This window comes from Rhinolophus sinicus, linkage group LG04 (genome assembly GCF_036562045.2).
Source record: "Rhinolophus sinicus isolate RSC01 linkage group LG04, ASM3656204v1, whole genome shotgun sequence".
Classification (NCBI taxonomy): domain Eukaryota; kingdom Metazoa; phylum Chordata; class Mammalia; order Chiroptera; family Rhinolophidae; genus Rhinolophus; species Rhinolophus sinicus.
In genome coordinates this window covers 77,322,033-77,336,834 of record NC_133754.1, presented here as the reverse complement: position 1 = coordinate 77,336,834, position 14,802 = coordinate 77,322,033, and the positions used below count along the sequence as shown (strand labels likewise).

The 14,802-nt window shown below is 36.1% G+C and overlaps 1 protein-coding gene across 2 annotated transcripts in view; it reads left to right on the top strand.

Annotated features, from left to right (window-relative positions):
• The first annotated feature begins 95 nt into the window (after positions 1-95).
• TRAPPC11 (trafficking protein particle complex subunit 11) overlaps positions 96-14,802 on the top strand; it is a 43,355-nt gene continuing 28,648 nt past the window's right edge. The window contains exons 1-9 of one of the 2 annotated variants that reach the window (XM_074329855.1): positions 96-214; positions 2,044-2,268; positions 4,338-4,507; positions 5,130-5,200; positions 6,420-6,534; positions 10,318-10,417; positions 10,757-10,830; positions 12,817-12,913; positions 14,481-14,614. In XM_074329855.1, the coding sequence (XP_074185956.1) occupies positions 2,065-2,268; positions 4,338-4,507; positions 5,130-5,200; positions 6,420-6,534; positions 10,318-10,417; positions 10,757-10,830; positions 12,817-12,913; positions 14,481-14,614 (965 nt within the window). In that variant the 5' untranslated portion in view covers positions 96-214; positions 2,044-2,064. Of the gene's footprint in view, positions 294-2,043; positions 2,269-4,337; positions 4,508-5,129; positions 5,201-6,419; positions 6,535-10,317; positions 10,418-10,756; positions 10,831-12,816; positions 12,914-14,480; positions 14,615-14,802 lie in introns of both variants that reach the window. The other variant, XM_019736172.2, reaches the window with a different exon arrangement.

The window sequence follows — 14,802 nt, the reverse complement described above, 5'->3', positions numbered from 1 at the left end:
TATTGGCTCCTTGTCTCTCCACCCCCAACTCCTGCTCCTCTAGGAAATGGAGCGTCTTCCTCACGTTTTGTGGAGTAGCGTAAAGTTCCGGGAGAGCGATTGGTGTAGAGCTCTGTCACTCAAGCCCAGAAATTACTTCCTGTGCCTACGCAGGTGGATACTGGGAAATCTGGCTTGCTGGAACGGGCTTTGAGGTGGTGTCGGTAGGGACTGGGTAAGACTGCTTCCCCTCTGCCTCCGGTGGCTGAGGGCGACCGGCCACAACTGCAGCGGGCCCGGGGCGTGCGGCCTGGGTGAGTCTGGGTCGGGAGACCTGCAGGACCAGGCGAGACCGCTGAGGGAAAGAGCTACTAGCTCTTAACAATGCTGATTTGGGGGGCCTGCGTTTCCTGAGGCGTCTGCGGGTGCAATTTTGGCATTTCTTTTTTAGCCCCTAAAGAAAAAACGTACCTATTTCTAGGGACTCCAGCTTTAAGGGTAAAAGGGGAGGAGAGGAGGAACGTAGGGCTACAGCGTTATTTTCTCCGCCTTTCATTGTAGCTACTAGGACAGAATTCTGCGCCCCTGGGACGGTGGCCCTTTTTAAGTCGGTTGTTGCTTCACATCATCATCAGCTTTTTTTTTTTTCCCCCCCATCATCCAGGCCCCAAACTGTCGTTCCCATTTGGACCGTTTTGTAGTTGAACTTATTTGAATCTTCTTACTAGCCTTAGATCCTATACACCGAACTTCCGTTCATTAAAAAATAGTGACCACATAATTTTTTATCTCCCACTTTGATTGGTCAGCTTTCTTTGCTGTATATCATCCTTTCCAAGACCCTTATTATTATCTTCCATGCCAGCTTCCAGATTACTTCCCTTACACTACACCTTCCATGTCATAATTTGGTTAGTTGGTTCATTGGCTTCTTCCAGGAGAAGAAATTTCTTCTACAGGCTGCCATCGAGATCCATAGTCTCTGTACCTGTCCCTTGCCATTCCCATCCCCTTTGCTGCAGAATAAGCACAAACATTTCTCGTGCCAAAGCTTTTAAGGTAGAATGTGGGAAGAATTTCTGGTTCAGTTTCATAAGGTAATTGTTTTGGAACGGAATTACAATACTTTAGAGCTGTGCTGTCCAATATGGTAGCCAGTAACCATATGTGGCTATTGAGCATTTGAAATAGGGTAACCTGCACTGAAATGTGCTGGGAGTGTACAATACACACCAGATTTTGAAAACTTAGTACAAAAGTAAAATATCTTTTTAATAACTTTTATATTAATGTTGACATGACAATATTTTGGATATATTGGTTAAATAGAATATTATTAAAACTAATTCCACCTGTTTCTATTTTTTTAGTGTGACTGCTAGAAAATGCACATAGGATACAGCAGGGTGTGCATACATATCACCTCATTCACGTGGATTCAACGTAGTACCTGGTGCATGGCAAATTCAAGTTTTACTTTTTTGGAATTTTCTGGAATTTTTTGTTTTTTTCCAATAGTATTTTCAATCTGCAGTTGGTTGACTCTGCAGATATGAAGCCCTCAGATACGGAGGGCCGATTCTATTTAGATAATTAGCATATTATTTAAAAAATATCCCAGGAATTCAGAAATTTGATGTTAGCAATTACAGAGAAGTTAGAGACTTTGTACTTTATTGTATATCTAAGTCAGTAATTATTTTTCTTTATAGCTGAAGTAGGTCAGGAGACCTATTTTAATTTGATCATGCTTTCTTGGTCTGCTCATCCCAAAGTTCTGTGCGCATTTTGAGATGTTAATGAAAATACTGATTTGTCTTAAAGTTGACTGCAGCCTTTGTAATGTGAAAGATTTTTTTATAAATGCAATAACAATAAATTTCAGTAGGTCAAATTAGGAATTAGTTTTCCTTTTTCATCTTTTGTATTAGCTTGATAGTTTGCAGACACTTCAAAATCTTTTTACCATTTTGTAATTTTTCTAAATGGTGGAGGTTCATATATTAGGTATGGATATGGACTTTAAAGAATTTAGTTATGAATGTATTAACATTTATATTTCAGGTTTTTCTTAACGCGTTGAACATGAGCCCAACACAGTGGGACTTCCCTGTGGAATTATGTTGTCGGCCTATGGCTTTTGTTACTCTTACTGGCCTGGATGTGGTTTATAATGCTGTCCATCGAGCTGTCTGGGATGCTTTCTGTGCCAATCGGAGGGCTGATCGGGTACCAATTTCTTTCAAGGTGCTTCCAGGTGACCACGAGTATCCCAAATGTAGACCCAAGGTAATGAATGGCATTCTGATTGCATGGGTGCTCTCCATCTCTCCCTATATATGTGTGTATACCATGTTTCCCCCAAAATAAGACCTAATGCGTCTTTTGGAGCAAAAATTAATATAAGACCCGGTATAATATAATACCGGTCTTATTTTACTATAAGACTGGGTCTTATATAATATGACATGATATGATATGATATAATATAATGTAATATAATATAACATAGGACTGGGTCTTAATTTTTGCTCCAAAAGACACATTAGAGCTGATTGTTCAGCTAGGTCTTGTATTTGGGGGAACATGGTATCTTTTTTGTTCCTATTGCTTATGCTGGAAAACCCCCGAGTTTATTAAGGAATGGTTACAGTTATGCATAAAGAAAACCCAGGGCTTTTTCATGTATGTAATATACTATAGGTGTGTTTTAAAGATAGTTATTTTTTTCAATTCCAGAGGAATAATTACTTTATAATCATTAAACCTTTTATCCTATGAGCCTAGGTTTTCCTTTTTTCATTTGTTTAAAAAAAACCCAATGTCTCCATGAAGGCCTCTTAAAAGGAAGGTCTCACATTCCCCATTTATCATTGCCAGTATCATTACAGAATCCATGGACTTTACAGTTTGGTTCAATTTCACACACATTGTTTTGAGCGTTTGTTTTGTGTTAGATACCTGGAACTATGCAATAGGCTGGTGATAGAAATTTAAATAAGACATGTTTTCTGTCCTTAGGGAGTTCTACATAAACTAAAACAGTTTATTCAGTGTGGAATGAGGAAAGGTGTTAGGTTCAAAACTGTCATTTAAGGTGAGCATCATAATAGAGACTAATTTACCTAGAAAAATAATATTTATAATGATAGTATTAATAGTAGCTAATACATATATAGCGCTTATTATGTCAGTTTTTAAAGGAAGTTATGTACACTTAATTGATTTTTTTATTTATCATATTTGTATGAGTTTCATCTGACAGTAAACTAACAAAGCACATTGATCAAAATAACTGCGCCCTCACCGCCCCCACCTTTTTTCTTTTTTTCCCCTAGAGTAGAGTTTCTAACAGGTTGGCCTCTAGACCAAGTGTGTCATCATCATCTGGAGTGTTTATTAAAAATGTAAATGCCAGGTCTCCTTAGTTAAACTCTGCAAGGGTAGTACTTTGTTACCTGCTGATTCTTTTCATGTGTTTGAGAAGCACACACTTGAGACACAGTTTGATATACCCAGCCATAGAAACGGAGAGCTCTCTCTGAAACTGCAAATAATAGCACCCCTGGCCCTTACACACCTTTTTTTTTTTTAATGTGGTATTTGTGTCAACGAAGGCCAGTTGCCCTGTACAACTCATCCCCTTTTCTCCTCAATTCTCCAGTTTGGGAGCTTTTCATTTTCATCTTCCCAGTTGTTTCCTTACTGTTCTTGTTACTCCTCACTTAAAGTAGGCATTACACCAGCATGAGCTGGAATAGTCTGAGTCAGTGCAGGTGCTTTAGAAATAATTAGAAATTTCAGCTGCGTTCTCCAGGGCTAATCCACCTACTGTGTCACCTCCCCACGACCTGGCACTCAGCGCTGATGCCTGACTGACTGTTCTTAATGCTTCTATATTTACGAATTGTTCTTCATTTTTCCCTTTAGCCACAAGTAAGGTGAAGTGTCATCCTGTTAGTATGTGTTGGAACAAATGAAGCCATGTTGGGTTTTAGATAATAGTGTATTTGAGCAGCTTTTACAGGAACAGAAATTGGGATGAGGAATATAAGTAGAATTGACCTGGAAAAGGGCTCTTTGTTTCCAGGGCATTTGAGAGCCTTGACATCATTAGAAACTCTTGGCTTTGGTCATTCTTTAAATGGAAATTGTTGCAGCTCTCGGGTTGTGATTCTACCGGTAGTACTTGCTAGCTCTCATTTGGTCTGTTAGCCAGAATTTCCTTCATCTTAAAAATGGCTCATGTATGTAATGATTGAGATAAAGGCACATAAAGTACTTGGCACTCAAGGATAGATGGTGTCTGCTGCTGTTATTATCAAATAACTCTTTCCAACTTTTGCCAATATTTGCAGAGAACTTCATATGAATGGTACATTCCGAAAGGGATCTTAAAGACTGGCTGGATGAATAAACATCTGAATCTGGTGCCAGCGCTGGTGGTTGTGTTCTATGAACTGGACTGGGATGAGCCTCAGTGGAAGGAAAAGCAGTCAGAGTGCGCTACCAGAGTGGAAATAGTCAGGTCTGGTCTTCTCCGTTTGTCAGGTTGACTGGTTAGGCTGTACCTGTCTTTTGTTTACTAACATTTATTGAAGGCGACTGAATGCTGTTTAGACTGCAGTGGTCACTTTGGGGATCGCTGACCTCCAGTGAAACTAGTTCAGTTCCTTACAGGAAGCATTAATATGAACTTCTGCAATGCTAAGCAATGAGAAGAAATTAGAAGACAAATTGATCCGAATTTCCAGATGCTTTTTCTTGCACTTATATTTTTGAAGATACAGTAAACTGTCCTTTAGTTCCATATATACTTTTGCTTTATCACCATTTCAGTTGCAAAATAATTCTTTTGAATGACTACTTTGTCATGTATCATTATAAAGAAATAAGTTGTATTATAACTTTTACCTAAAAGTATATATTAAGTTTTTGCTTTTAAAACATTTTTGTAAAGAGGAGAAGCTTGATATGAGATACTTTTAGAATTTAAATGATTATGGCATATATGTTTCTTTGTATGCAGTGTTTTTTTAATTTGTAATTTATGTTTGAATTATCAAACTTGTATTTTATGTAAAGTCTTGAATACATTAAAAATTTTTTTAAATTATTTAATTAATTTTATTATTATTTTTCCACTGCAGGCAAAGTTTACAAGGGAGAAACACAAAAGTTGCAGTGGTTCTAATTCAGAAGAAAACCCCTTTGCCCCCAGGTATCAAAAAGTTAATGAATAACTAATTAATTGCCTTATACCTCCAATTCTTATTGTCAGGAGGCATAATTTTTAATGTTACAATCTTTTATGCACACATATTTTTACGGATAAATGTTTTCAAATTTTTTGGGTGGATACCCAGGAGAGCCATTTGTGGCAACATGGATGGATCTTGAGATTATTATACTAAGTGAAATAAGTCAGAAAAGGTCGAGAACCGTATGATTTCACTGATATGTGGGATATAAAAACTGAAAGCAACAAAGGAATAAACAAACAAACAAACAAAAACTGATAGACATAGACAATAGTTTAGTGGTTACCAGAGGGTAAAAGAGGGGGTGGGGTGGTAGATGAGGGTAAACGGGATCAAACATATGGTGATGAAAGAAGAACTGACTCTGGGTGGTAAACACACAATGTGATATATAGATGATGTATCACAGAATTGTACACTTGAAACATTACTGACCATTGTCATCCCAGTAAACTTTAATTTAAAAAAAATCTTTCATGCATTCAGTTATGCATGAATGTGTGAAAAATGGTGTGTTAACTTTAAAAAGTACTTATAATGCATGAATATATGTTAAACAACTAAAAATATTAAAGAGTGTAAATCTTTCTAAGTCGTACTCCCTGAGTTCTACTTAACTTCCCATGGAGGCATGTATTAATTGACAAAGCAGTTATTCACTTGATTTTTTAAAAAGGTTTACTTATCTGTGATGTATTTGAAATTATATGGTATCTTCTGTAATATATTTTTCTTAATTTGCAATGGGGCTAAGAAAAATGATACTGGATTTCTAATTTCCTATAAGAAAATGTCTTGGTTTCAAATGCTTGTTTCTTCTACCTTGTCATATATTGAGAGGCCAAAATATTTTTTTTGTTTCTGTGTTGAAACCTACAGCATCCTAAATAGTTTTGGAAATCATTTTCATGAATTATTGCTTTCATTTTTAGTTTTGGTTTTTTGAAATAGTTACGTAGCGTACCTGTTGGCATTACATGCCCTGTCTTGGCTCAATGTATCTTGGCTTAACTTCTAACAACCCCACAGAGCTCTCAAGGACCCCATGAGCCCTACTGGCTGGATGACAGTGGTTTAGGTTTTTATTCTTAATGATATTGTTCAGATTTGGGGAAATGTTCATTTAGAAAAATGACATTAATTATTTTCTCTCTTTATCTTTATGGGACTTTTTAACAGGAGAAGATGTCATTGCTTCAGAAAGGGCTGCAGCTTTATGTAATGCATGTGAACTCTCAGGAAAGTCTTTGTTTGTACTGCCCCACACCGACCACCTTGTGGGTTATATTATAAGGTAAATAACGGTCTTTAGATTTTTTTTCTTTATGTTGTTCTTTAGGCATTGAGAAATTGGTAGTTTAGAGCCATTTATTAAAAAATAAAACATGTTCATGTGCAAAAATTCAAATGGTACAGAGGATATGAGACAAAAGTGAAAGTCCCCTTTGTCAACTCCTTAACCTTCTCCAATTCGTTGAGGTAACCATTATGAACAACTTAAGTTTCCTTTCTAAAAAACCTATTTTTATATAAAAATAAATGTAATCATACCACACACTGAACTGCCACATAACATTACCTCATTGACACCATATGTATCCATGTAGGCCAACTTCATTTAAAAAAAAGATTTGCATATTTTTTTATTGTACTTCTCTGTAATTGCTTTATGTCCTTTTATGACATACCTTGTTTATCCTTTCATATGAGCATCTCCATTTCTGGCCTCTTGTTTTGCTTCATTTTCGATATGTTGATGTGTTTATTTAAATAATTTTTAAGGGTCTGAGCCCCACCATATCTTAAATGTCTTTATAAAGCGTGTATGTATAACGGGCATATTACCCTAGGGTACAACATTATCTCACAAATTATGTGACCACTATCCATTTTTTTTTCTAGCACTTAGTGTTGCAGAGGAGACATTTTATAGTATTAAGTTTCTGGCCATGATGTATTTAGATATGAATATTTTCATTGATTTTTAACTATGTAATGGTTTCCCTTTCATTCTGCATAAGTGTCCTTAAAATGAAGAACAGTAAATAATCTTTGATTATTGCTTCTCTTATGTTTGTTCCTGTCTCTCAGAAGTAAACTTCTAAAAATGATCTACAGGGAAGTTATATGCCATTCTCATTGGTATATAAATGAAATGACTTCTAAGACAGAGAAGCATAAATCCAGAAAGAAAGAGCATGAAAAGGCAACAAAAAAAGATGAACTGTCAGAAAACTTAAATGCAGTTAGCAAAATAAATCTCCACACTGGAAGCACTAGAGTCGAATTGATACTCTAGAAAGTCAGATCAGTAGTGCTAAGGATAAAATTCAGATGACTACCCAGAGTGCAGAGGAAAGGGATAACGAGTTTGTTTTTTCAGCTTATGACTCAGGGGAGCACAGAGAGGAGGCGCAGTATCTAGGTAGCTGGTGGGCACGCACCCACCTGTGCTTGCCCCTTGCACTGTGGTCATCCCAGCCTACCAGCCGGCCTCTGGCTGCCTCTCCAGGCCTTTACAGTTCTTCTCTGTCCTTTGTGCTTCAGTAGTTCCCTGTTCACAGTGCTGTTTCTTGTCTGTGCTTTCACAGTAGCCCCCTTTTCTAGGCGCTCTCTTACTCAGCTTTTAAGTCTCAGCTGTCATGCAGCCTTCTTTAGAAAGTCATTATCCTCTATCCTATACCTCAACCCAGTGATTCTTAACTGGGGTGATTTTGCCCTCCAGGGCACATTTGGGAATGCCTGGAAACACTTAGGATTGCGCGATAGAGGGTCTCCTAACTGACATCTCTCAGGTGAAGGCCAGGGAGGCTACTGTACATCCTACTGTGCACGGAGCAGCCCACACAGCAAAGAGTTACCTGGTCCAAACATCGAGAGTGTTGAGATTGAGAACCTGCCTTAATGCTTGGCCCGTCCTCAGTTTTCAAATTTAGTACTATCATGGATACAAGAGAAACAAGATGCGGCTTCTGCCCTTAACCCCTGTGGTCCTATTGGGGATAATGAAACATCTCAATAAGGAGTACAGTGTCAAAATGACTGATGTAAAAAGCAAGACCTCCAAAATACGGATGTGAGCACCGGGTGCATAAGGCAGTCCCTATCTTCATCTTTGTATTTTTTCTTAAGAAAGAGCATAAAGCTGAATATCAGTAAATCTTCATACTCAGTGTCTGATCTGGGAGGAATTAGCAGAGTTACTGGTGGCACCCTTACTCATTTGTGTGCTTTCAGGACATTTTGATGTATTAAGTATACATGCTGCAAGTTGTCAGTGATTTGGTTAATTTTGTTTAAGTGTCAAAGTGGTAAAATTTATAAAACTTGCGTTAATGTGTTGAGTAAGAATCTTTTCTACCTGAGAGGTTCAGTGATCATTTGAATGCAAAATACTTAAGAGAATTGTCAAACTTACGATGAGTTAAGCATTTTGCTTTATTAAAAAAAAAAAAAGAAAGTGTTTTGAATTCTCAGACCTTTCCTCTTAGGACAACAGGCTGGCTGTCACTGTCATGCTAACCAGCAGATTAAAAAAACATTGAACTTTGCCTTTCAAAACAAAGGTGACATTTTAATAACACATAAAGAAGCAAATGCTTTTCAGAGGAAAGTTGTGCTATAGAGTGAATGTGCTGAAAATGAAGTGTCTCAGCATTTTGATTTTTTTTTCCTGAGACCAATTTAAATGTGTGGTCTATATAATTATTTGCTGTTACCATCAATTGCAGTCTTGAAAATATTGGAAACAATCTTCTGACTAGTTTAAAACTATTTAAAAAAAAAGTTCAAATAGGTCCAAACTCACTTGTTAAAAATATAAAACACCATATACACGTACACAGATCCATGTGGTTAGATTTTGGATCTCTGGTCTGTATGCCTTTCCCTAAAGTAAGAACTGGGACTGCTATAAGCATTTTGATGGGTGGGACTCTTCCCTCCTGTCACGCTTAGTGAAAAGGCTGCAGGGAAAAGAGGAAAGGAGGTAAGTAGTCCAACCCTCCTGCTGCTATTGCTTCTGCTTTTCTTACTGCCTTTACTTTCAGCCTTTAACCCAGGATCTGCCTTGAACAGTAACTTCCTTTTAAGTATACGGTAGCTCCTTGCTGTGTCCCCTAGAGCTGTATGACTATTTTTCCCTGTTACATACTTGCCGAAATTCAGGAAAGCTCCTTTTCTTTTAGACTTAAGTCAGAATCTATAACATGGAAGCTTGAGTGTTCTTCACCTGAGAACCAAAAGCTCTGTTTCCTAGTGTTAGTGATAGCTTTTCAAAGTTCAGCTGTAGTGACTTACATGTTTGCATACTCTAAATAAAAAGAGTGCCTAATTCATGTGCTAGTGTAGCGGTAGCAGAAAATGGATCCCAAATTATCTTTGCATGAATTTTGCTAGCATGAATACCACAGATCTGCAGGATAAGTCACTACAGTAGGGAGATGCTTGTTATCAGAATTTTAATCTGAATTACCAGGTAGGATAAATTCTATTTTGAGACAAGTCAAATAATAAAAGGATAGATGTCTAGTTTTATATTTGTGTATATAAGTATATATACATGTGTCTGTGTATGTCTGGTCTGGTTCAAAACAAGTCAGTTAGGTTCCTGCCTTCATGGAGGAGCTGATCTAGTTGACGAGACTGAAATCATCCATGTCAAATACCAGAGCATTGCCAAGTGTGCAAACCGTGAATACAGGTTGTTAGGCCTATAGGATTTCAGAGAACAAATGGATGGATGTGGCCTGGGAAGGCTTTAAGCTTTAAAGAAGAGGAAGGACTGCCTCTGTGCCGTGAAGGCTTAGATGAGGGGGAAGGAGGTAGTGGTTATTTGGGGACAGGAACATCATGAAAAAGCATAGACATTTAAAATTCAGCGAGTTTAAATCACTAAGTGGGAAGTCTTATTTTTAGATTTTTGAAATCTAGAAATATAGGTTATATTTTGCTTTACTTTTTATCTTCATCATGAGATAAACCAGACATGATCAGAATTTTATTTCTTACAAGTATGATTCTTGAAAACATTTTGGTTTAAAATAACTAGTATTTGAATGTTGTTGTTTTTAAACAGATTAGAAAATGCCTTTTATGAACACGCACAGACTTATTACTACACTGAGATCCGAAGAGTGAAATCTCATAAAGAATTTTTGAATAAAACAACACACCAGGTATGTGTTTTTTCCTAACGAATGAAATTATAGGGGCATTCGAGAGCAGATTATTCATCACTGATTAATTTTGGGGGAATATTAAGTATGTTTTTAAATGGCTTCAGTACTTTTAAAGCATTTAAACCTAATTAGTTATTGTACCCTTTGCCCTTAAAGTTCTTAAATATAGATTTTCATGGTCTTCTTAACTATACTTATTTATTGGAATAATTCTTGAACTTCAATTTTGAATATTTTCCTTCATACTTTTATGTCTCCTCTTAGTAAACATTATTAGTTTTTACACTTTAAAGAGAATATGTGTAATAATGATTTTCTTTCTATTCTGTTTTTCAGCTTTTATTTGTTAGACATCAGTTCAAAATAGCTTTCTTTAGTGAATTGAAACAAGACACACAAAATGCTCTGAAGTAAGTTTCTAACAGTTGTCAAACTAAATTTTTCTTATTTATGTTAACAATAACATGTTAATGGCAATTTCTGAATCGCAACCAAAATTTAAAATGTGTATGTTGGCTTAGATTCAGGTATGTAGTATTTAGTTTGTCTAGAGATGAATGGAATATAATATTTTGGGATTTAAAAAAAAAATTCCATTATCGGAAGTACATTTCATAGTGTTATAAGGCTTGATGGTCTACTTGAATGAATTTTTATGACCTAAAGACACATAATATTAAAATTTTCCCATAGATTACTTCTTATCTGTATATTTAATAAAATCCTCATGTTGAGACTGATTTCCAAAGTTAAATATACATTACACATTATGAGACTATGAATTTAAGGGTTATTATAGTGCATTTACTTTATTCAACTATGATTTTATTTATTTATTTTATTTTTTTATTTTTTTAGATTTTATTGAGGAAGGGGAACAGGACTTTATTGGGGAACAGTGTGTACTTCCAGGCCTTTTTTCCAAGTCAAGTTGTTGTCCTTTCAATGCTAGTTGTGGAGGGTGCTGTCAGCTTCAAGTTGTTGTCATTTCAGTTTTAGTCGTGGAGGGCACAGCTCAGCTCCAGGTCCACTTGCCGTTTTCTAGTTGCGGGGGACACAGCCCACCATCCCTTGCGGGATTCGAACCGGCAACTTTGTGGTTGAGAGCTCACTGGCCCATGTGGGAATTGAACCGGCAGCCTTCGGAGTTAGGAGTATGGAGCTCTAACTGCCTGAGCCACCGGGCCGGCCCTATGATTTTATTTTTAATTAAATTCATTTTTTAGTTTATGATGTCTATCAGTAGCATCATTTTTCATTCAAAGGCTCTGCTTAGAGCTTTGATGAGTAGTTGCAGATGTGTTAGCAGTGGTTAAGCATTTTATTCCTTTGCTTTTAACTAAGCACAAGTTAATAAAACGTGATCTCTTTCTAGCTTTGTCTTAATTTTTGAAGATTGTGGCAGTGTAACAAAGGGATGAAAAAACAGCGACGTATCCTAAAATAGAGGAGAGGCTAAGAGTACAAGGGAGATAACTAGAGAAATAATTAAATATGTCTATTCAGAGGAATATTGCAGAAACCTCTTTTTGTTACTGAGGTGCCAATAACAAATTTAGAGAACACCAAGTAGTGTTCTCTAAATCTCAACAACTTCATGTAATTAATGTAGTTCTTCTCCTCCTCCTCCTCCTCCTCCTCCTCCTCCTCCTCCTCCTCCTCCTCCTCCTCCTCCTCCTCCTCCGTTTTAATCCATGGTATTAATTAAAAACCTTTACTTCCAGTTCTGTTAAAAAATATTTCTGGAAAGAAAAATTTTATCTGGAGAAGTTAGCAGCAAACAGTTTTCTTTGGCGAAGACTTGTGATTTCCTCATTACCTTCCATGTTCAGGCCAGGCTCTACCAGGCTCTCTTTTCTCACCACGTTCTCTACTGTAGCACCAGCTGCCCTAAGGACATTTCCCTCCCTCCAGCCTGTACGCAGGCTGGGTATTCACTTAACCTACAGAGATACTTGGGTTTAAAAACTGTTGACCTGTGCTATCTTGATAGCACTTTCTTGGCTAATACAGTTTCTGTTTGTTTGAGAAGCTCATTATGATGCGTTTAAGAAATACTTATTTTTTTAACAGAATGCTTATTTTTAAATATAATTCTGGACAATTGTTCACTTTAGTTTGGTTTTTCAACTTATTTTCTATCAGTTATTGACAAATGTTAATGACAGAACAATGCACATGATGGTACTGTTCTTAGTGAAAAATCAGTGAATTCTGTCACACATTAATGTATCATTTTTCAGGAAATCAGAGATTAATACATACATGTTATTGAGCTGTTGAGTACTAAGAAATGTTGAGCCAATATCATCTGTTTCTAATAATTTTGTTCTTAAGAATCTTTTCTTAAAATAAATTTATATCATAATTAACCACCTTCCCCGTGTTTATATTAGGAATTATAGAACCGCCTATAATCTTGTACATGAATTGAGAGCCCATGAAACTAATATTCTGGAAATTAAGACGATGGCAGGATTTATAAACTACAAGGTAATAGTTCTACTTCCAAATAAAGAAAATTTGTTTTCAAATATCAAATTATCATTTTAAAATTTGAAAATCAAAATTAGTTACTTGCTCTGAAAAGTATTTGATTAATTCTGCTCTCTTTATGTCTGTTGTCGCAAGGATACCTGGTTCTTAGCAGCCTAATTGTAATGCTTGGTTTTGAGTTTATAGGTGTTAGAGTTCTCATTTAGAGCAGTTTTGCTTTTGTAAAACTCCTTTAGGAAGGTCTTTTCTTTGTTTTTAAGTGGGAGGAGGAAGAAGTGAGAAGAAAGCTGTTTATATTATTGAATATTGAAAGGTGCAACATATTAGAATTCTATAAGGCTTCCTTGGTTTAATAGCACATCCATAGGAAAGGTGTCTCTATTCACCTTAGAGGAAACTTTTATACTTGTTATTTACACATTTTAAGATTGTATATGGTAGAAATGGATGCTCCCAGAGGCAAGTGAGGGGTGTTTGTTTTGCTTGTAATCTTACCACACTCATCTTTTAAAGATGGCCAGCACTGGGTTGGTGATGTGCGGGCAGGTGGACACTTTAATTCATTGTTTCTGTAAGTGTAAATTGGTCCAGCTTCTATAGAGAATCCTTTTGCAATGACTACAAATTTAAACAGATGTTCCCTTCGAACTAGCAATTCCATTTCAAGAAATTTATCTGACACATGTGCTATGAGAATATTTATTGCATCTTGTAATAGGAAGAGATTGGAAATAACCCAGCAATAAGTGACTGGTTAATATAAATTATAACTCCAAATAATGGAATAATATACAACTAGTAAGAATGAGGCAATTCCATATATTGATATGGAATGAAATCCAAGATACATTGTTAGATGAAAAAAGTAAGGCACAAAGCAGCGTATTTAGTAAGATGTTATTTGCATAAAAAATAATAGTTTACATATAAATGTGTTGGTTACCTCTGTAAAGGGAAGGTGGATGGCTGAGGAACAGCTAGATGAGAGGCTTTTCATATATTCCTTTGTACCAACAAAGTAAAATTAAAACTTGTATAAGCATATAGAAATAAATTTAGGCTTTGTTTTTTACCCTACATACACATAAATTATTACTGTTTTGAAATAGCATCCTTGACCAAAAGTTTTCAGGAATTTTTGTAATCCTTATTTGATATGGAAGCTGCTGTGTTCTAATTGTGCTACAGAAAGTCTTTCTGACTGTTCTGCAATTGAAAGTTAATTTGTCCTTTCTCAGTTACCTGTTGGTGATATTTTACTTTTGTCCACTGTTATGTTCTTCATTGAGTATATGTTTTTATTCTTACTTTTAAAAGGCTCTTCTAAGGTGTAGAATAAGTTCAGTACAAATATTAAATAATTGATTTCATTTATCAAAGGGACATAACCTCTGGTTTTAGCATAACCATTCCGATAGAGAAAATCAATTCTATCCCAAAGAACTTCAGAGAAGGAAACCTGATAATCTTTAAATTTAGTCTCCAATTTTACACATTTTTAAATGACTGTGCCTTTTGACTTTGATTTTCTTTTTTACTTTGGGATTGAATTTACGTTTTGCAGATCTGTAGGCTGTGTTTTCAGCACAACACCCCATTGGATGCAATTGCTCAGTTCCGAAAACACATTGACTTGTGTAAGAAAAAAATCGGAAGTGCAGAGTTGTCATTTGAGCATGCTGCATGGATGTCTAAACAGTATGTTTTACATTGTACTTTTAGAATTTTTTTTTCTAAATACTTGGGATTTGGAGGGATGGAACTAGCATGGACTTTGGGGCAAAATTGAACTAAGACTTTTGTTAGTAAGTGGGTTTTTAATGATCTAGTGTATGTTTCCAGTAATAGTAGAAATTGATTCATACAGTTCCCTAATGGAAATAGGT